The sequence below is a fragment of the Mesoplodon bidens genome, assembly GCF_964165515.1.
Source record: "Mesoplodon bidens genome assembly, chromosome: 12".
Lineage (NCBI taxonomy): Eukaryota > Metazoa > Chordata > Mammalia > Artiodactyla > Ziphiidae > Mesoplodon > Mesoplodon bidens.
The window spans coordinates 3,622,851-3,646,423 of NC_138168.1; the positions used below are offsets into that span (position 1 = coordinate 3,622,851).

General features: G+C 38.8%; 1 protein-coding gene across 1 annotated transcript in view; it reads left to right on the forward strand.

The window, feature by feature from the left end:
- Window positions 1-23,573, forward strand: part of ME1 (malic enzyme 1) — a 192,364-nt gene that overhangs the window by 29,623 nt on the left and 139,168 nt on the right. The window contains exons 2-3 of the mRNA XM_081251442.1: window positions 371-504; window positions 6,896-7,045. Coding sequence (XP_081107568.1) covers window positions 371-504; window positions 6,896-7,045 — 284 coding nt within the window. The remainder of the gene's footprint in view (window positions 1-370; window positions 505-6,895; window positions 7,046-23,573) is intronic.

Sequence of the window (23,573 nt, forward strand, 5' to 3'; positions counted from 1 at the left end):
CTACTCATGTTCATCATTTAAAAACCTTTTGTAATAACTACTATTCATTTTTAAATTTAATGGTACTAATACTGATAATTATGTCTTCTTTCATTCGCGTGGCTTCAGATAATTTCCTCCTATCCATTGCCTGATTTTATCTTAACATTATCTAAGTGACACAGATCTGAAAATATTATCCTAATATTTAAAGGTGAGGAAAGTGAGGTTTGAAGAGATTACATGGTTTACTCAGTCACATGGCTATGCTTGGAGGGATGCCAGATCTTCTGATTTTCAATTCCATATACTTGTTGGATTTATTTGGTGTGTAGATATGAGTTTTGTCCTTTTCCCCCCTTGAATTATCATGTTTTCCTTTTCTCCGTAGGACTTGGCTTTTACCCTGGAAGAGAGACAGCAATTGAACATTCATGGATTATTGCCACCTTGCTTCATCAGCCAGGATATCCAGGTCCTTAGAGTAATTAAGAATTTCGAGCATCTGAACTCTGATTTTGACAGGTATCATGTTCCTGAAGGTGATTTTTATATGTCTCATAAGCAACTGTCTAGTTTATTTTTTATCAGATGAGAAAGTTTAAATATTTAGTGCTTTGGAAAGAGTAGCCAACTTTGAGGAGGATTTGCCTGTAAATACAATGATGTTTTGTAAAAAACTTACCCTCTGTAGGAACATCTGAACAAATTAAAATTTTCTAAACTGTATCCTCAGAAAGACAACTTTTCTCTTGTGATAAAGTTGTTGCTATGAAGGTGAATTACTAGGAAATGCCATTCCAAACTAGGTGAAAGTAGCTTTGAATCAGACACTAAGTACATTGTAGGTGAAAGTGCACTTTTTCATCTTCCAAGCGTGGTTCCGACACTTTTGTGAATTTAGGTCACTTACTTTGTTTAGAACCCAGTTTCCATGTCTCTACAAAGATAAAGGTAACAAAGATAAAGGTACCCTTGGGAATTAGCTAGCCCTAAGTTGAAATTCTGGCTGTATCTCACTAGAGCAAACCACTACACCCACTGCCATGACCATTGCATGTGCCTTGCCCTCTGCTTTTGACGCTGCCTTTTCATATTAAGGTGTTAGACCCACCTACACCTCAGTTTTTCCATTTGTGGGTTGAAGAGAATAATAGTTATTTGAAAATACTGTTGCGAAGGTTAGAAGAGAGAGCTAACCCAGTACCTAGTAAGTCTTCGTATTAGGGTTCTCCAGAGAAATAGAACAGATAGGATGTGTGTGTGTGTGTGTGTGTGTGTGTACACATACACATAATGAGAGGGAGGGAGAGGGAGGGAGAGAGAGGGAGGGGTTTATTGATTGATTGATTGATTTTGATTTCAAAGAATTGGCTCAAGTGATTATGGAGGCTTGGTCAGTCCTAAATCTCCAGTTGGAGCCCCAGGGAAGAGCTGCAGTTCAAGTCCAAAGGCAGTCTGCTGGCTGAATTCTTTTTTTGCTCTGGCGTTGGAGGGAAGACCAGTCTTTGTTCTATTAAGGTTTTCAGTTGATTGGATGAGGCTCACACACATTATAGAAGGTAATCTGCTTTATTCAAAATACGCCAATTTAAATGTGAATCTCATACAAAAACTGCCTTCACAGAAACATCCAGAATAGTGGACCAAATATCTGGGTGCTGTGTCCTAGCCAAGTTGACACATAAAACTAACCACTCCTTTTCAACTTGGCATCCATGCACGTCTCCTTAAACCAAACTGAATCTCTGCATAAAGACAATAAAAAGTCCTACCTCTGCCTAACATGATAGAACTATCCCAGGTACAACCGAAAACACACTAACTCTTTCCCCAGAAGAGGATGTAAAGCCCTTGGTGATATTTACCTTTCTCCTTGATATCTCTTGACTTCAATACTGTGATGTAAAGTTAACTATACAGTTGACCCTTGGGGACTTCCCTGGTGGCACAGTGGTTAGGAATCCAGCTGCCAATGCAGGGGAAATGGGTTCAAACCCTGGTCTGGGAAGATCCCACATGCCTCAGAGCAGCTAAGCCCGTGCACCACGACTACTGAGCCTGAGCTCTAGAGCCTGTACTCCGCAACAAGAGAAGCCACCGCAATGAGAAGCCCACGCACCACAATGAAGAGTAGCGCCCGCTCACCACAGCTGGAGAGAGCCTGCATGCAGCGATGAAAAAAAGACCTAATGCAGCCCAAAATAAATATAATAAATAAATAAATATATTTTAAAAAAAGTACAGTTGACCCTTGAACAACATGGGTTTGAACTGTGCAGGTCCACTTACATTTGGATTTTTTTGATAAATGCATCCTACAGTACTACATAATCTGTAGTTGATTGAATCAAATGAGGAACTACAGATATGGAGGGCCAACTATAAGGTTATATGTGGATTTTTGACTATGTGGGAGTCGGCACCCCAGTCTCCACATTGTTTGGGGTCAACTGTGTTTAAATACTATGATATAAACTCAGTACATCTTAGGTTACATGATAAAGGGATAAGAGAGGAAAAAATTATATTTGTCTACATATATTTGTATATATATATTATAAATATATATATATATTTATATACACATACACGCAGACATATTCATAACCAAATAAGGAAGGACACACATGGTGATTACAGTCCTCAGTTCTGTAACTGGTCACGTGATCAGAGCTGGTATTTATGACTACCTTCTGCCCCTACCCATTTCACGCTTCGTTTGCTTTCAGCCAATACCTCAGCCAGTCTTTTTTTTTTTTTTTTTGCGGTACACGGGCCTCCCATTGTTGTGGCCTTTCCCGTTGCGGAGCACAGGCTCCGGACGCGCAGGCTCAACGGCCATGGCTCACGGGCCCAGCCGCTCCGCGGCATGTGGGATCTTCCCGGACCGGGGCATGAACCTGTGTCCACTGCATCAGCAGGCAGACTCTCAACCACTGCGCCACCAGGGAAGCCTCTCAGCCAGTCTTGACTCCTTACCTAGTAGAGCGAGCCAAGTCTTTAATTCTGGAGGGTCTGGGCCGTTAGTAGTCCTGTCTGAATTGGGTTGTTGTAGTTTCCCATTGACTTTAATCATGTAGACCCCCTAATGTATCTCTGGTATTCCAGACACCCTCTTCCTTACCTCCATTATGGAGTGGGAGTCCGATTTCCCCTTGAAGTCAGGATTGGTCACCCCAGCCAGCACAGTAACTCCCTTCTTTGCCTGTTAGTTCGGAGGCACGTGGTGCCCAAAGTGACCAGGGGCAGTCTTAACTTCCAGTTCAGTGGAATCATTGTCTCCTGGTGGAAACACCCTTCCCTTTAGAATGAACACTTCTAGGCCAGTGGAGCATAATGTCACAGGGACAGGAAGCAGGAATTTTGCTGGCGGGTCACTGGGGGATAATGGTGAGTGGTGCCACTTCCATTTCCACCCCTGTGATTCTGGGACCTGTGAATGCTGGCTATGGGAGAAATAGAACCATATATTGGATGCGGATTCAGAGCATGTATAACCTCCTGGAGTATCTTGCACCAGCTTTACAAGGTGTTGCCACCTAGCTGGTGCTGTAACTGAATCTCCAGAAGGCCATTCCACCATTCTGAAAAGCCAGCTGCTTCAGGATGGTGGGGACATGGTAAGACCAGTGGATTCCAATGAGCAAGGGCCCATTGCCTCACTTCATTTGCTGTGGAGTGAGTTCCTTGATCAGAAGTCATGCTGGGTGGAATTCAGTGGATGAGGCATTTTGTAAGTCAGAAGCATTGTGTGCAGGGAAGGTAAGTCTTCATACAGAGTGTCTCTTCCAGTAAGAACCAGTGCCATTTCTTCCGTGATGGACGCTGTCCAGTGTAATCAACCTGCTACCAGGTAGCTTGCTGATCACACCATGGGATGGCGGCATATCAGGGGCTCAGTGTCGGTCCCTGCTGCTGGCGGATGGAACTCTCAGCAGTGTCTGTGGCCAGGTCCGCCTTGGTGCGTGGAAGTCCCTGTTGCTGAGCCCATGGGTACTCTCCATCCCTGCCATGGCCACTTCTTTTATGAGCCTGTAAGTGATGACAGGGCAGCTGAGGAAAGAGGCCGACTCAGTTTATTCAGCGTGTATATTTGCTGCTTAAATTCCTCCACCGTCCCTTTCACGTATTTCTTAAGTCCTTCCTTCAGCCTCTTCCGTGTTTAGTTTATGTTCTTTTCCTGGGCCATTTTATCAGCTGCCTCCTCGGAGCTAGTGATTGGCATATTTTTATCACAGACTGTCCCTCAAAAGAGTTTTGTTTAATTAATTAATTTATTTATTTTTGGGTGTGTTGGGTCTTTGTTGCTGTGCGTGGGCTTTCTCTAGTTGTGGTGAGCGGGGGCTATTCTTTGTTGTGGTGCTCGGGCTTCTCATTGCGGTGGCTTCTCTTGTTATGGAGCATGGGCTCTAGGCGCTTGGGCTTCAGTTGTTGTGGCTTGCGGGCTCTAGATCGCAGGCTCAGTAGTTGTGGCATGTGGGTTTAATTGCCCCGCGGCATGTGGGATCTTCCTGGACCAGGGATTGAACCCGTGTCCCCTGCATTGGCAGGTGGGTTCTTAACCACTGTGCCACCAGGGAAGTCCCTGTCCCTCAAATATTTATTGAGTATCAACTCAGTGTCAGGTGCTCTTTGAGATATTGGGATTGTAGATGATGATCTCTGCCCTCACAGAACTTACCTAAATTATTTTTTTTTAAATATTTAAAAAAAAGAAGTAAATAATAAAATAATAAGTAAATTATTTAATATGCTAGAAAGTGACAAGTGCTAATAAAAAAAAGAAAAGGTAGGGCTCCCCTGGTGGCTCAGTGGTTGAGAGTCCGCCTGCCGATGCAGGGGAAACGGGTTTGTGCCCCGATCAGGGAGGATCCCACATGCCGCGGAGCGGCTGGGCCCGTGAGCCATGGCCGCTGAGCCTGCGCGTCCGGAGCCTGTGCTCCGCAGCGGGAGAGGCCACAGCAGTGAGAGGCCCGCGTACCGCCAAAAAAAAAAAAGGTGGAGTAGGGTACGAGGGATGAGAATGCTGGAGAGCGAGTGGGTAGGGTCACTTTGTATTGTCAGGATAGACCAGTTTGCTTGGTCAGGATGGACTTCATAGAGAAGGTAGGTTATGAGCAAGTAATGAAAGGCAGTGAGGAGGTTAGCCATGAGGAAATCTGAGGAACAGTGCTCTTTAGCTGGTATATTCAGGGACCAGCAGGGAGACCTGCGTCTGGAGCAGGATGGGTGAGGGGAAGAATGGTAGGTCAGGAGAGCAGATTAATGAGGTCACGGAGGACAGATTATATAAAGACAGATTGTGGAGGCCACTGACGGACTTCTGCTGTTACTCCGAGTGAAAGGGGGAGCTGTTCAGGGTTTTGAGCAGAAGGTCAACGTGATCAGAGCTATATTTCCAGAAGACTTGCTGCAGCATTGAGAATAGAATGTAAGCCAGGAGAGTATTTAGGAGACTCTTACAGGCAAGAGATGATGGTGATTTAGATCCAGGGTGGTAGCAATGAAGGTGTTCAGGTTGGGATATATCTTGAAGCAAAGCCAACATAATTTCTTAATGTAATATATATTAGAGATGAGTGTTAGAGACCTCCCAGAGAAGAGGAGAAAATAGCAAAGAAACAGAAAAGGCATGATCAGTGAAACAGGAAAACCAGAGAATCTGCTGACCTGGAATTTAGGTAGAGAGAGTGTATGGAGCTCTAGGGAACGCCACTTGTGTCAAATGTCCTGACAAGTAAACTAAGATAAGGTCTGAGGATTGATCATTGATTTGGCATTGATGAGTTCCACATGGCGAGATCAGTGTTTAGCATGTCTAAAAGTCATCATCTTCTTCCCAGTTGTTAATTTTGGGGGTTGAAATAACTCATCCATTTGCCAGGCATTAGAATCCTTGTGTCTCTGACTCCACTTCTGTGCATTTTCAACTATTCCAGGGAATGAGAACACAAAAAAAGCTGGTAAGGCTATTAAGGACAATTTTGCAAGATTCTTTTAAGTTGTACCAGGCAGTTTTGAGTTTTATTCTATAAACCATTGAAGGTTGCAAGTAATATGATAAGGTTGATATTTAGACATCCTCTAGAAAGAAAACTACCTCTAGAAAGAAAAAGACCATTTGATGTAAGTAAAAAGTCCCTTGAACTTGCTTACCTTATTAATTTTTAGGGTCAGTGCTACATTCCTTACTCATTTTCTGCTTGTTGTTTCCCTTGGCCATTCAGTACTGCAAGGTAAAGGATGAAGTCTTTCTATTTACTTAATGTTTAAACTATATCTACAGTGGTGTTTTCATTTGTCTTTGATTTGAAAATAGGGACAAAGTCTTTTCAAATATTAAATAAAACTGCTATTTCAGCACTGATTTTTTTTTTGGGGGGGTGCATTGGGTCTTCCTCGCTGCATGCCGGATTTCTCTAGTTGTGGCGAGCGGGGGCTACTCTTGGTTGCGGTGCACGGGCTTCTCATTGTGGTGGCTTCTCCTGTTGCGGAGCACGGGCTCTAGGCACGCGGGCTTCAGTAGTTGTGGCACACAGGCTCAGTAGTTGTGGCTCGAGGGCTCTAGAGCGCAGGCTCAGTAGTTGTGGCGCATGGACTTAGTTGCTCCGCGGCATGTGGGATCTTTCCGGACCAGGGCTTGAACCCATGTCCCCTGAATTGGCAGGAGGATTCTTAACCCCTGTGCCACCAGGGAAGTCCCTCAGCACTGATATTAACATTTTGAATGACACGAGCTCAGGTTTACGGTACTTCATTTTTTGAGATGATTAGGAATACTTCCAAAGTCTTTTGATCAGATGTTTTCTGTGTGACCTACTATATACTTTGTTGAGAAATGTTTAGTTAGATTTCAAACAGCTATTTTACAACTTTGTTGGAACGTAGATCTAATTATGTCCAATTTCCACAGGTATCTTCTCTTAATGGATCTTCAAGATAGAAATGAAAAGCTCTTTTATAGAGTGCTAACGTCTGACATTGAGAAATTCATGCCTATCGTTTATACGCCCACTGTGGGTCTGGCTTGCCAACAGTATAGTTTAGCATTTCGGAAGCCAAGGTATGTAAACTCTTAAGTACAATTTGTGTCTTTCTTTATTTTTTTGTAAAGTGTTTGCAATAATTAAAAAGAATTATGGAATGGAATTGAAATCTGGAAAAATCTAAAACAAACTTCATTTAAAAGAACATTTAAAAATATAGTGTTTTATTTCTGATTTAAGATCATGGGAAAGTATTTTTTTATAAACCAATTTATGTTTCCTTTTACAGACAATAAATGAGCTTTTTTTGGGGGGGAGAAGTAATTGATCTTAATTAATAATTACCACTATTATGTTTGCATTTTACAAGTTAAAACAAAGATTCCCAATTTTCCTGAAAATAAGGAGTATATTGTTTCCTAAATTCAGAGCTGGCATTAAACTGGCTCTTTTGTTGATTTCTTTTAAATGAAATTGTAATCACCGTTAAAGATGTATAAAATATATAATTTAGTTTTTCTACAACCATAGCTTTATTTATTATATCACTTTAAATACTTTTGCAGCAAGAAACAATTGAAATAAGTATCAGTGCTTTTAACAGCAGCAACAATAAAAGCTCGAGTTGACTCTATTTGTGCTGCTTATAGTTCTGAATTTAAAGATAAAAAAGAAATGTTTATAAGTTTATACCACAAAAAAAGCCTATTGAAAATACTGTCATTGAAATGAGTATTTCTGAGGTAAGATCTGAAAGTTAGATTGAATATGTAGATTTCTTGAAGGTATATTGATGTAGTGATAATATTTTGCACACTTGTGCTACATTACCTTTTGTATAAAGAAAAGAATTAGCCACACTATCCCTTGTATAAAGGGAAGAATTATATGTAGATGGTCTGTTAAATTACACTAATAGCATGTATCTATGTTGCATTTATATAATGGCTATGTTAACAGTGAATAAATTTTTTTCATAGAAAAACAAGAGTTAGAATTTAGCTGGTAATTGTATTATGACAGATAATTCTCTTTTGAGTTTATCAGTATTTTTTAATCTTACAAATAATACATATTCATTATTGAAAGAATGAGAAAATGCATATATACAGAAGGAAGAAATATTTTTAAAATATGCAATATCATCATCGCAAAAATTCTGATACATACAAATACATACTGTTTTCCTTATAGAAGGGATCATACTGTATAAACTGTTCTTTACCTTACTGTTTCTCTGAGTGACATCATAAAATATATATGTCTGTCCATGTCTATAAAATATATTTCTACATAAAGAAAGACTCTTTTTTTTTTTTTTTTTTTTTTTTTTTCTTTTCGCGGTATGCGGGCCTCTCACTCTTGTGGCCTCTCCCGTTGCGGAGCACAGGCTCCGGATGCGCAGGCCCAGCGGCCATGGCTCACGGGCCCAGCCGCTCCGCGGCATATGGGATCCTCCCAGACCGGGGCACGAACCCGTATCCCCTGCATCGGCAGGCGGACTCTCAACCACTGCGCCACCAGGGAGGCCCAAGAAAGACTCTTAATAAAAGTATAAGTGTATACATCTTAGCTGTTTTAAAATGTAATTTAAGCATATTTATTGAAATTCAAAGTTTTCTATGAGATCCTGAGAACTGCTAACAACTATAAGACATGTAGAAGAGCTTAGCTCAAAGTATTTGGGTTGAAGTTGACATGGAAATCCCAATAGCAACAGGTATTTTTTTGAGCACTTACTACGTACTAGATTTTCTACGGGCTTGGGATACATTGGTATATATATAAATCTGAAAGCAGAAGAGACAGGGAAACAAAAAGTAATTGTCTAGAGTGTTGGGAGGCAATAAGTGTTATGGGGAAAGACAGAGTTGAGCAGGAAAAGGGGGATGCGGAGTGTCATGTGCTTTGGGGGAGGGGCAGTAGCTGTTTTACATAGAGTGGACATTGTAGGTTTCATTGGAAGATGATATTGGAGGGTGAGAGGGGGAGATACAAGGGGAAACGTGTACCAGGCAGGAGGGATGGTCAGTGCCAAGGCCCTAAGTGGGAAGATGCCTGGAGAGCAGGAGTAGCATAGAGACAGGGTGGAGTGAGAGAGGGCTGAGTAGTAGATGAGGCCACAGATGTAGGATAAATAAGAGGGTATAGAACCTATAGCTTCTTGTCGGCTATTTTGAAGAACATTGGCTTTTACCATTAGTTAAATGGGTAGAAGAATCAGGTAGCAGGCGATTGCAGTAAACCTAGTGAGTGATAACAGTGGCTCAGATTAGGAGGGTAGCAATGGAGTTAGGGGTAAGAGTTCAGTTTCTGGATAAAGATAAAGTCCCGAGGACTTCCTATTGGATTGGAGGCTTCCTAGAGCAGTGGTTAAAAGTATGGGCTCTGGAGTAGATGGCCTATTTTCACTTACTGGTTTTGCCACTTGTTCTAGTGTTGAATAAATTAGTTAACCTTTCTGTGCTTCAGTTTCCTCCTCTGTAACGTGGGGATAATACTACAGCCCAACATCCTTTATCTACATTTTTTAAATCCCAAACTTTGAAAACCAAAACATAAAAAAAAAAAAAAATCTCATTTGGGACCAAACCTGATCTATCGGAGCCCATTTGGTGGCAAAATTTGAACTGAATTTCTATGGGGATATTTATAGGATTTATGTGACTTAGTGTCATTTTTTTTCTTTAGAAGTATTAGTGTATTTGATTATGGAGAGCTTTGTCAGAAATAATCTGATAGATATGTGTAGATAGATGGATAGATAGGTAGATAGATAAGAAGGAGAGGAGAGGGAGAGGAAAGGGGAGAGATGGGGCGAGATGTAGCAGGGCAGTCATAGCAAAATGCTCACAAATGTTGATTCTAGGTGACATATTCATGGTATTAGTCTATCAACTTTTCTACAATATTTGAAATTTAAGTAAAGGAATACTTTACTAACAGAGAAAGTAAAATTTCCACAAGTGTTTCTAAATGATCTCTTTATGGCAGTTTTCTGTCATGTTGACTTTTTTTTTTTTTTGGTTATGTTGATATATATATATATTTTTTTGCGGTACGCGGGCCTCTCACTGTCGTGGCCTCTCCCGTTGTGGAGCACAGGCTCCGGACGCACAGGCTCAGCGGCCATGGCTCACGGGCCCAGCTGCTCCATGGCACGTGGGATCCTCCCGGACCGGGGCACGAACCCGTGTCCGCTGCATCAGCAGGCGGACTCTCAACCACTGCGCCACCAGGGAAGCCCTGAAGTTCTTTTTTATTGAAATAATATTTGACGTGCAATGTTCTGTCATCAGGGAGGCCGTCTGTGGTTGTGATATCCCTCCTGTTTGTCTGCCGCCAGCCCGGATGTGTGGGTCCTGCGTAGAGCATGTCTCCACCTCTTCTACCCATCTCATTGTGGCTCCTTCTTTATATATCTTTATAGTTGTGGATAACCTTTTCTGCTAGTCTTTAGGTTGTTCTCATAGACAGTTGCTGTGTAAGTGGTTGTCATGCCTGTGAAGGGAGTGAGTGTAGAATCCTCCTACTCCATCATCTTGATCCTGCCCCCACCTTAATTCTTTAGTAGAATAATTCTCATGGGTTCTCCCATGATTATAAAAAAAGAAACCTGTTTGAAAATGTGTTATGTGACATATATCTAGATATTATATTTAATTAGAAAGGAAATTGTGATTGTGTTCGAATAACGATGGATCTTTCAGGCATCAGTCAGCATCTAGACTATTTTTTTTTAAGCCAAAATGACAAATGTCTTTTCAACCTTTCCTACTGCAACAATAGGTATTCAAAGACATTTAGAAGGAGGATTATACCTCTTGTTATATTTACTTTGTGGGTTTGGTGGTAGCAATTAGGAACATAATTAGTGGAAGTTAAGGGTTAATAGTATAAGTACTGAGCTTAGTACAGTTGCAAATAGGTATATCTTTTGATCTTATACTTTTTAATATATCTTAATGACATGATACTTTCCTATGACTAGATATTTATTTTTCATTTTGAATATGGCATTAAAATCTGGCTAGGCATCCAAAAATAAATTCTTATATGAATAACTCTACTTGTAACATTTTTTTCTTGAGGTATGATGCTGGAATATTCATTTGTTGGTGTTGTGTGGAATTTCTTTTCTCTTTGGCATAGATACATTGTGTGGGTTTTTTCAACATGTCGTGGATAATGATTTTTAAGAATGTTGTTGAGTTTGCTTAGATTACCTTGTTCCCATAACATTGAATTCTTGCAGAATTTTCGGTATTTGGTAGTGCGTTATGCTTATGTCAACACATCTAATTGTGGCTAATTTGTAGTTGATAGAGGTGTGATTGTTGGAAGCTAAAGACAGTTCTTTTGTATATTTTTGCAGAATGCTGATCCTACTGTGTTACTTAAATTACTTGTATTCTGTGAAACTGTTCTTAAAGAAAAGTTTTGTGCAAATTGATAATGCAGGTTTATGTAAAGGACAGCTAAAGCAGATTTATGTAATTTCTTTGGAAATATTTCTGCCTGCTATATTTTACACTGCATTTTCCAAGAATCATCTCCTTCTCCTGTAAGTTCTTATTAGCTACATTACCACTTCACCATGCCTTTGGCAGTTAATCATGTTCCTATTTTTGGTATTTTGAATGTTCTATCAGGTACTCTTGGTCTCTTTTCTTTTTTAATTTAATTTATTTCAGTTTTTTTTTTTTTTTTTTTTTTTTTTGTGGTACGCGGGCCTCCCATTGTTGTGGCCTCTCCCGTTGCGGAGCACAGGCTCTGGACGCGCAGGCTCAGCGGCCATAGCTCACGGGCCCAGCCGCTCCGCGGCATGTGGGATCCTCCCGGACCGGGGCACGAACCCGTGTCCCCTGCATCGGCAGGCGGACTCTCAACCACTGCGCCACCAGGGAAGCCCTCAGTTTTTAAATTGAGGTATAATCGACATATTATATTAGTTCCAGGTATATAACGTAACGATTCGATATTTGTACATATTGTGAAATTATCACCACAAGTCTAGTGAACATCCATCACCATACATAGTTACAAAAGAACTTTTTTCTCGTGATGAGAACTATTAAGATATACCCTCTGAGCAACTTTTAAGTATGTAAAGCAGTATTATTAACTATAATTGCCATGCTGTATATTACATCCCCAGGACTTATTTATTTTATAACTAGAAGTTTGTAACTTTTGACCTTCACTCACTTTTCCCCGTCCCCCTCCCCCTACTTCTGGCAACCAACAGTCTGTTCAATCTACAAGCTCAGTTTTTCTTTCCCCTCTTGGTTTCTTTTGTTGTCATTTTACTATTCATTTAGTTACAACTAGACTGTAAGCATCTAGAGAGAAAGGATCATAATTTAGAATTTATTCCTGTATTTCCCATGCTGTTTTAAGCTTAGTGTCTGTTGGTGCTGAATGAATGTATGTTGTTTGCTACCTCACAGAAATAGTAACTTAATATTCCTCTATTCATCCACTCACGAAGAAAAACATAAGTATTGGTATGCTCTTTGTATCTCCTACTGTTTTAAGCTTACTGTTTTAACAGGTAAATTCTCATAAGTAATAGATCCAAAAGAAATTAGCTTCATTCCAAGGAATCAGGTTGTGAGGAAGTAAAGTTCTGATTAAATATAGACCATACATCTTTAAACACATAACTACACTCCTTTCAACTACTCATCTCTATACAGTACATCACTGATACAATTTTGGCAAAAAGGATGAGCTAATACAACAGTTTGTCGGTGATAGTTTTTTTAAAAAAGCATTTCCAAAGTCTGTTCTGACTAGTACCATTAATTGGTTTGCCAACACTTAGGTGAAAAAAACCATTCAGTGCTCAATTTAATTGGAGAACCAGAGTTAACTAAAATTAAACAGGATTCTTTATTGTAAAATTTCTCAGAATAATATGTATTTTGAAAGTTTTTTGGTTGAGAAGAATTAGATTTAATATAGATAATATAGTTAACATAATTTTGGCACAAAGTAGTTTTTCCCAAGTAGTGGTTATTACAGCTGGTACCATTATAACTCCTGGATTTCTGGATGACTAAAGGAATGATGGTGTCATTCACTGAGTTTCAAAATAACTGAATATGTTTATGAGAGATATAGAAAGTTCTTTTGGGGACATGTTGAGTGGTTTTTTTCCCTCAGGTGTTTTATTTTATTCTTTATTGAAGTATAAAGAATAAAATAACACATTGATTTACAATGTGTTAGTCTATATGCAGAAATATATATATACATATATATTCTTTTTCATATTCTGTTCCATTATGGTTTATTACAGGATATTGAATATAGTTCCCTCTGTTGTACAGTAGGACCTTGTTTATTTTACATATAGTAGTTTGTGTTTGTTAATCCCAAATTCCTAATTTATCCCTCCCCCGCTTCCCCTTTGGTAACCATAAGTTTGTTTTCTATGCCTGTGAGTCTGTTTCTCTTTTGTAAATAAGTTCATTTGTATCATATTAGATTCCACATATAAGTGATATCATATTATATTTGTCTTTCTCTTTCTGACTTATTTTCCTTAGTACGATAATCTCTCGGTCCATCCATGTTGCTGCAGATGGCATTATTTCATTCTTTGTTATGGCTGAGTGGTATTCCATTGTGTATATGTGTGTGTATATATATATATATATATATATATATACACACCACATTTTCTTTATCCATTCATCTGTCGATGGACAATTAGGTTGCCTCCATGTCCTGACTATTGTAAACAGTGCTTCTGTGAACGTTGGCATGCAGGTATCTTTTAAAATTATAGTTTTGTCCAGATATAAGCCCAGGAGTGGGATTACAGGATCATATGGCAACTCTAGTTTTAGTTTTTTAAGGAACCTCCATACTGTTTTCCATAGTGGCTGCACCAATTTACATTCCCACCAGCAGTGCAGGAGGGTTCCCTTTTCTTCATACTGCCTCCAGCATTTATTGTTTTACATTTTAATGATGGCTGTTCTGAACAGTGTGAGGTGATACCTCATTGTAGTTTCAATTTGCGTTTCTCTAATAATCAGTGAAGTTGAGCATCTTTTCTTGTGCCTGTTGGCCATCTGTAGGGACATGTTGAATTTTAAATGTCTTTGGGACTTCCAAATTGAGGGGGATGTCTAATAGGCAATTAAATGTATGGACCTGGAACTTAATGTATTTAAGGATCCTAGTATTTTAACTCACACATTGTATATGCTACATAAAAGGTAAATGTTTTGATTTTGGCAATGATGAAGATTATAAACAAGACTAATTGTCAAAGAGAATCAATAAGATGCAGTTTTTTGCTTATTTTTTCCCAGAAAATTCTTAGAGAAATGCATGGAAGGAAATACTAAGATGAACCAAAACAAAATACTAAGATTGTTTTTCTACACTTATTGTTTATTTGTATACATATTTCCTTTGGAATTCCAAAAAGGACTTGAAGTACAGTATTTGTTATTTAAATTGTGAGGACCAAGCTTTCTTTATTACCTCATGTGCAATTTCATATGAGAATGTCTACCTAGTAATATAGAAATGGTCATAAACATGACCATGATTAGACCATGATTATTGTAATGGAAATATATAGTTTCTCCAGAAGGGCCGAAAGTTCAGTAAATTTTGTAGTCTTATAGGGTGAGGGTCTCGGTTTTAATTGATATTTGGTTTATGAAAGAGCAGTTAAGAAAAAAGCTTAAAAGGAATAAATATAAAAAGAAACCTTCCCAAAACTAATAGTCCTTTAACCCAAGAATGTTCTCATTATATGCTGCAGATTATAATTAGAATAGCTATCAAATGAATAGTTAATAGGATGAACACTTTCATATTGTATCCTGTTTTATAAATGTTCACTTTTTTTTTTTTTTTTTTAATTTTTTGCGTTATGCGGGCCTCTCACTGTTGTGGCCTCTCCCCTTGCGGAGCGCAGGCTCCGGACGCACAGGCTCAGCGGCCATGGCTCACGGGCCCAGCCGCTCTGCGGCATGTGGGATCTTCCCAGACCGGGGCACGAACCCGTGTCCCCTGCATCGGCAGGCGGACTCTCAACCACTGCGCCACCAGGGAAGCCCAATGTTCACTTTTTAAATCTATCTGGTTTTCTTAAACAATCTTTTTTTATATGTACTATACAGGTATATGATGGAGATTTTACTTTATTAAGCTATAAGTATTTCATTAACTCAGTAATTAATTATAAATAAGGACAGTTTAAGTTGCTTATGGAAAAGAAACATGATTTCACAGCCAGTTTTTTTTTAAACCTTTTTTATTTGAAGGATAGTTGATATACAATATTTTATTAGTTACAGGTGTACAACATCGTGATTCAATATTTTTATAGATTATACTCTGTTTAAAGTTGTTATAAAATAATGGCTATACTTCCCTCTGCTGTCCAATATATCCTTGTAGCTTAAATCTTTTACACATAGTAGTTTGTATCTCTTAATCCCCTACCCTTATCTTGCCTCTCCCCTCTTCCCTCTCCAGTTTTAATAGCTGTGAGTTAGATGTTTAACCCGGTAAAGCTGTGGTACTTTGAATAGTTTTAACCTTTGTGACGTGGTCCTTTGTGATCCATTGTGATGTAAACTGCCAAGTGATCCAGTGCCCAGAGTATCTCTTGCTTTCCTAGGTTATCTCACTTTCAGAGCTAAGGGGGCTTCTGGGAAGAGGTCAGAGGAGGTCCTAAACCTCTAAGTAGTCCTGGATACAGAGCTGCCTAGGTGGACCAGGACTATTTTTTATTGAATTTGGCTTTCTTCGATTAAGCCACTTTAGAATCTTTAGAAATATTTAGGAGACTTTTGAGAATAGGGAATATTTTTGGTTGATAGCTCTGGTTCAGTTTGTAATTTTTATTTTTTATTGTATTGGAATTTTCTGTTTCTACAATTTTATTGTGTTAGAGTCTCTAGAAATTGAAATAGTTGGTGTTTAAGAGAGCAGCTAACTTTTTAATGCTTCTAGAAAAGTTATCATTTAAATATTAGATATTAATAAGCTTTTAACCCTTTATCCATGGTAATAAGCCTTTGATTTGGATTTATACTTCTTCCAAAATATTCTTTTGTTCGTTTCTTTTCCCGGGACACAGGCCTGACATTTGCATCTACCCACCTTCCCTTTTTTTAAAAAAAAAACAACACTACATGATAGAATTTTTTTTTTCAAAAGTATGAAACAAGTTATTGGAATATTTGGACTAATTCAAGTCTCTTAACGGTTACCTCAGTTGATTTTTTAGAGATAATTATTTGCAAAAAGTTGATTTTCATTTATTATGGAGATTTAGAGGATGATGATTTGTTGAACTACTAATTAATTCAAATTGACTAATTTTTTCTGAACAGACTAAATGTCATATTTATGAAAATGTATATGTGATTTTTGCTAAATAAGAGTGAGGTAGAGTAGCCTATATCTTAAGTTCTGGCAATACAGTGTGTGCCCAGAAGTAGTTTAAAATACCAAACTATCTTCTTTCTTAAGTATTGCGTTAATTAGGAAAAATCTGGAGAATGGAAAAAATGTAGGCATGATTCAAAGAGTGTTCTTTCACATCAGGATCTAAGGATTGTCTAAACATTTGAATAGACATATAAATCTCTTTTGCACGGCAGTGAAACTTATCTTTTACTGTAAAAGACCCTTAAAAAGTGTCAAGTAACAGTTCATCAAGTCTCCATATTCACCCAGAGACTCTAAGTGTGGAAAACTTGAATGGAAATTTAAGTTTATGATCCAAAAATAACTTTGCTACAGTCTGTGTGGTACACCCAGGTGTTTTAAGTTTGCACATAGCGTATGGAGAATTATGAAAAATTACCAAGTTTTATCTCAGGTAGTCTTTATGAAAGTGTATTAATTTGGACGTTATTATGTTTTTAAGAAGGATTACAAATGCCAGTCTTCATTACTAAAAATAAAGAATTTTTTTAAGGGGAGGCAATAAATGGTTCTTTACGTCACCTTCCCAGATCACATCTGGAATATTGTGTTTAGTTTTGGACTGCATATTTTTGAAGGGACATTGGCAAACTGAGATATACCCAGAGAAGAGTGACCAAAGCAGTGATAGTTATTGAAAACTTATAATGTGAGAAAGAGTTGGTGGAAATAGAAATGTGTAGCCTAAAAGATAAGACTTGAAAGGGACATAGTTAGGTCTTCAATTATTTGGAAGATTTTCATGTGAAAAAAGAGTATACTTGCATGGAATACCCTCAAAATGTAGAACTAAAATCAGTAGATAGAAGTTATTACAGGGATGCAGATTTACAGTCAGTGTAGATGAAGCTTTTCTGATAATTTATCTGACATTGGAATAGACTTTCCTTATTCTCCATCATTGGAAATATTCATGTGGTTAGATAATCAGTGGTCATACACATTATAAGTGAGATTCTTGCATTGGGTGTGACTGTAAAATAGTTGAATTCTAAGGTCACTTTTAACTAGAAAATTCTGTGAATTTTTAAAAGAGCAGCCTACGGAAGAATAATTCCAGGTATTTGGAACACCTCACAACTAACTCACATCATTTCAAATAACCTTGCTTTCTAATTCAGAAAGTTTTTAGTAGCAACTTTAAATCACAATTTTAGGATTTATTAAAAATAATAGATTTTCAAATAAGAAGGATTTTGAACAGATTTCAAGTGATTTGATGACACATCTCATCAAAATTCATATTCCTTCCCCCAGACAAACACACAAGCACATGTCAGTTTACACAGCTGTATCCTGGTTATAATGTTTCTGTTAGTTTGAATGGATAAAAAGTTTAATGTTGACATTTTCTCATTTGAAGTAATTACATTCTTCTCATCTGATTTTTTGAAATTTCTTTGTAGTTTTTTTCAGACTTTGTTTTTCCATATATGCTTTTAAACTGTTGTTTATTTTTATATATTTTCCTTAACTTAGTTACAGTTTTAGCTCATAGAGAAATTATTAGGAAGAATTTTCCCAGAGGCAGTGCTTCGTCCCTCCCCCCTGACCCCTGCCCCCCCAATCAGTAGTTGAGGAGAAATAGCCAGGCTAGAGTTTGCTTTTATTCTTTACACCAAATTTCCTTTGTGCTTCTTAGGTCTGCTTCTGAAAATGCAAAGGTCTGTTTTTATGACAAAGTACTCTGTAGTTAATATCATCTAAGAATTATTTTATATACCTTTAAAAAATGTTGGTTATTTTATATGTAGGTAATTTTATAGTCTCAATTTTAACTGTTTGAAGTAAAGTCATAATAGAAGTTGTCAATTTGAGCTCCTTACTATATATTTTATAATAATATTTTATATTCACTGTAGTAAAATTTATAAAATATTTGATAGAATTCCAAATTATGTAATTATCTACTTAAAATAAATTATGAAAGTGATTGAATTTCATTTCTTTCTAAGCAAGGAAAATTTTCATTGATCAATATGAATTCTAGTCTTACTATGATTGGTGGCTGAATGAATGACATTTATAATAATTTGGAGGGTATCATATTTTACACGTTTTACAAAATTAGTGCTGCTTTGTGAAGTAAAACATTTTCACTATGAAATGAGGTAATTTATTTAAAAAGCTGAAAATGGTATGTTATTTCCCTAATGGAAGAAGTTAATTTTTATTGACAACGTGCCAAATAAATGCCATCTGTTTGATGAATTCAGTATTACCTTAGGATTCTTTCCAGTGTTTTCTGCTGTGGAAAGTACGTTGGATTTTAACTATCAGAACAACACCTATTAATTTATGCTTAATTAATTGGCATGCTCATACTAGTTTTAAAATGAATAAAGAAGAGCTTATCTCAAATTGTTTTTATGTACATTTTCAGTTCACATTTATTTGGAAACAGTAGTTGAGTGTTAATGGAGTACGTGGAGATGGAGTCATTAACGTTTACTAGCTGTTGGTTTTTAAAATCTATGTATTTTATGATTTAATACAGTCATTCCAAGGAAACTCAGTATCACCAGGTTGTTAAGTACCAGAGTTAGGGCTTGAACTCATTTTTCTACTTTGTACTCCTCTGTATTAGAGTTCTCCAGAGAAAGAGAATCAGTAATCTGTGTGTGAGTGTGTGTGTGTGTGTGTGTGTGTGTGTGCGTGTGCGTGTGTGTGCGTGTGTGCATGCATGTGTGTGTGAGAGATTTATTTTAAGGGATTGGCCCACCCAGTTGTGGAGGCTGGCTAGTCCCAAATCCTCAGGGTAGGCTGCCAGGCTGGAAACCCAGGGAAGAGTGGATGCTGCAGTTCACTCCAAAAGTCATCTGCTGGCAGAATTCCCTCTCCCTTGGGGAAGGTCATGTAAGTCTTTTCTAGTAAGCTCTTCAAATGATTGGATGAGGCCCATCCACATAATGGAAGGTAATCTGCTTTATTCAAAGTCTACTGATTTAAATGTTAATCTCATCTAAAAATTACCTTTACAGAAACATCTAGACTAATGTTTGACCAACTATCTGGATACCATGCCTAGCCAAGTTGAGAGACAAAATTTTTTTTTTAATTTTATGTACTTTTTGCTGCATTGGGTCTTCATTGCTGCTCACGGACTTTCTCTAATTGCAGCGAGCGGGGGCTACTCTTTGTCACGGTGTGCGGGCTTCTCATCGCGGTGGCTTCTCTTGTTGCAGAGCACGGGCTCTAGGCACATGGGCTCAGTAGTTGTGGCACGTGGGCTCAGGAGTTGTGGCTCACGGGCTCTAGAGCTAAGGCTCAATAGCTGTGGTGCATGGGCTTAGTTGCTCTGCGGCATGTGGGATCTTCCCAGACCAGGGCTTGAACCCGTGTCCCCTGCATTGACAGGCAGATTCTTAACCACTGCGCCACCAGGGAAGTCCCGACACATAAAATTAACCATGGCATCCTCCTAGACTCATGTTGAGTCGTCTTCTTGCATTGATTAGGTTCTATCTTGGATCTGAGTTGTTCAGAGAAGCTACACTCTTAACATGTAGCTTCTTGGGCTTTTCCTCATTAACTCTAGTATGTGTTCTGATTTTCAAAAGCTAAAATTATATGTTGTGTTGTTAATTAAGATTTGTCTCCCAAATAATGGAGTGTTTACATATAAAGAATTTCATCTATTGCTTTCTAGAAGACTTAATTCTAATAGATACTCCATAGGAATATTGTTCAAATATGGTTTCACTTTAAGAAGTTTCTAACACTAATTGATTTAATGACAGTAATTTAACATTTAAACCTAGTTTTAGAAATTGTCAAATAACATTGTTGATCACTCAGTTGTTCTGGAAGGTCCCTGCTTTGTTTTCTTCCCACCTCTGCCACTTCTTCAAAATCTTTTTGTTGATTCTCTGTGTTCGTGATTTCTTCTCTCCTTCCTTTCTTTAACAGAAATATATTGAGTGTCCACTACATGCCAGGCACTTTACTAATCTGAATATAGGTAAATAAAAGAAGTATTTCCTGCCTTTGTGGAATTTATAAGTACAGGCATACCTCGGAGATGTTGCAGGTTTGGTTCCAGACCAGCACAGTAAACTGAATATCACAATAAAGTGAGTCACACAAATTTTTTTTGGTTCCCCATTGCATATAAAAGTTATGTTTACACTGTACTGTAGTCTGTTAAATTGTGCAATAGCATTTTGTCTACAAAACCAATGTACATACCCTTAATTTAAAAGTACTTTACTGCCAAAAAATTCTAACCATCATCTGAGCCTTCAGTGAGTTGTCGTCTTTTTGCAAGAGTAGTATCAAAGATCACTGATCACAGATCACTGTAACAAATATGGAAAGGTTTGAAATATTAGGAGAATTACCAATGTATGACACAGAGACACGAAGTGAGCACATACCATTGGAAAAATGGCGCTGATAGACTTGCTCAACGAAGAGTTGCCACAAACCTTCAATTTGTAAAAAAAACCCAACATCTGTGAAGTGCAATAAAATGAGGCATGCCTATAATATGCAGGGGAACAAAGAAAGACGTGAGTACAGCTTGGGTTATGAAGGAAATGAACAGAGGAGAGTGATGAAGAATAACAGAGGGATTTCTTTTCATCGTGTAGCCAGGGATGTGTCTCTGAGAAGATAATATTTAAGCTGACACCTGAGGGATGAGGAGTTAGCTTGTGAAAACCAGAAAAAAAAATCATTTGAGGGGAAGGAAATAACATGTTCAAAAGGTCTGGAAGTGGGGAGGATGGCGTGAGACGAGGTTTGGGATAGTCAGGAGCCACATGCAGGTCTTGCGGGTCATGGTAGAGTCTCATTGTCATTCTTAATCCATTTGGGGAGCCATTGAGGCATTTGAAGCAGAGGAATGATGACATCCAATTAAAGTTTTAAAAGATTATTCTGGCTGTTAATGTGGTTAAAAGATTGGAAATGAGGGGCTAGAATGGAAATGGGAGGCCCAGTAAGAAGACTGTTGTGATATGGGCTCCCCTTGCATCAATCCTGATCACTTTGAGTGCACTTGATCCCCTCAGGATATGGAGTGAGGAAGTCGAGGAAGGCTGTAGTAAGCTAACACAGTTGCCAATAGTAGTAACCAATTCACATGGGAATAACTCTGCAGTCTCTTAGTCCTGGAGTGATGGCTGTAGGTGAGGTGACGTGGATATACGACACCCTAGCGTGTTTACACTGACCCTGAAAACATTAGCAGAGATAAGAAGAGCTGCTGTCCATAAGCATTTCTCAAGCTTGCAGGCTTAGTACGGTTGATTTTATTTATAACCCAAGTCCATTGTCCTACGATCTTGTCCTCTGTGCCCTGCACAAATCCGTCCTTTCTTCCGCCTCAAGGAAGAGCCAAGTGGACCGTGTTTTACACTGCCCCTACGTCCTATTCGTTTCCTTTCTGTGCCCCTAGTTTTTCAGTTCAGATGTTGTTAAGGTGGGGTTGGAGCTCCGCGACTCTGCCTGCGCTGCTCAGCCTCAGCTGGATCTTCCGCTCCACCGCGTTGAGCTCCAGCTGTGTTCTTGGCTCTTCTCACCCTTACGGTTGCAAGAATGTAAACACTGTGCCTGATCCTCCTTATCTCATATACTCCTCTCCATTTCCCCTAGGCATTCACTGGCTTAACATCTTATTTCCATGAACTAAACCTAATCCGTTTCGCTCTTCAATATATTTCCTTCTTAATCTGTACAACTAAGTGCAGTGACCCGCTCCACCCACTAAAATGTCAGTGCTCCCCACTGTTTTCTTCTAGGTCCTATTTTCTTTTTCTTCTGTTCCTCCCCAGCCTACCGTTCCAGTCCCCCAGGTTTCCTTTTTTTTTTTTTTTTGCGGTACGCGGGCCTCTCACTGTCGTGGCCTCTCCCGTTGCGGAGCACAGGCTCCGGACGCGCAGGCTCAGCGGCCATGGCTTACGGGCCCAGCCGCTCCGTGGCATGTGGCATCTTCCCGGACCAGGGCACGAACCTGTGTCCCCTGCATCGGCAGGTGGACGCTCAACCACTGCGCCACCAGGGAAGCCCCCCCCCAGGCTTCTTAACTTTGGGAGGTGCAACACCATGCACTCAGTGACCTCAACCAGACACCTTGGAGATGTTCAGGATTTTAACCCCCTTCTTTTCCCTTTTTGCGCCTTGTCAGTTTTACCTCTTACTTATCTGTTGAATCTCTCTCGTCCATTCTATCCCATTGCCACTCTTTTAGATTAGGCCCTTCTCATTTCAAAAGAGAGTGAGTTTTCAAAAAAGGATGCCTAATTAAGTCCCTTTTCTGACTAAAATCCTCCAAGGACTCCTCATTTCCCGCATCATAAAAATCCAAACTTCTTAGCGTGGCCTTCAAGGATTTTTGTAATCTGGCTCCTTTGTCTACCTCTCTGTCCTCATGGTTACCCCTTTCCTCCTCTTCACACCCAGCTCTCCACCCCAAATTGAGTGTCCCCCCAAACCCTGGGTGCTTTCACAGTCTGTATCACACTGTCATATAGTAACTGACTTTCTTTTCTGTCTGTCTGACTGGTTTTTCTCTAGGGTAGCAATTCTGTATCCTTCACCTCTACCCCAGAACCTAGGTGAACTAGCACAGTCTTTGTTCAGTTGTTGATGGGCAATAGAGCATGGTTAAACATTGCCAGACTAGTATGAGCTTTGGATCTAAGGAGGCTTGGTATAAATCTCTTTATTGCTTCTTATTGACTGTGTGGTTTCTTGGGTCTGTAACATACATTCTCTGATATTTAGTTTCCTCATCTGTAAAATGAGTATTGTTAATATATTAAAATAAGATTATCTTTCTTAAACCTATCTTTTCACAGGAGATGTACAGCAGAAATTAAAAACTAGTTTATCTGAAGTTCAGATGTTACAGTTCTCAAATATCAAGTTCTGAACTTATGAGGTGGAAATTTCTTTTTCTAAGTATTGAAATTAGTTTAACACTGACAACAGTAGTTATAATTGAAACAGTTAAGATGTTGTAGAATGTACTTATTTAGTACAATATAAGAATGGAAAAGGATGGCTTTCATGCAACTCATCAAGTCAAACTACATTTTTAGTATTAGAAGATTTCAAAAAAAACGGTATGCAAATATAAATTATGTATTATAAGTATAACTAATGAAGATATTTCTAAGGCACTAGCAAATC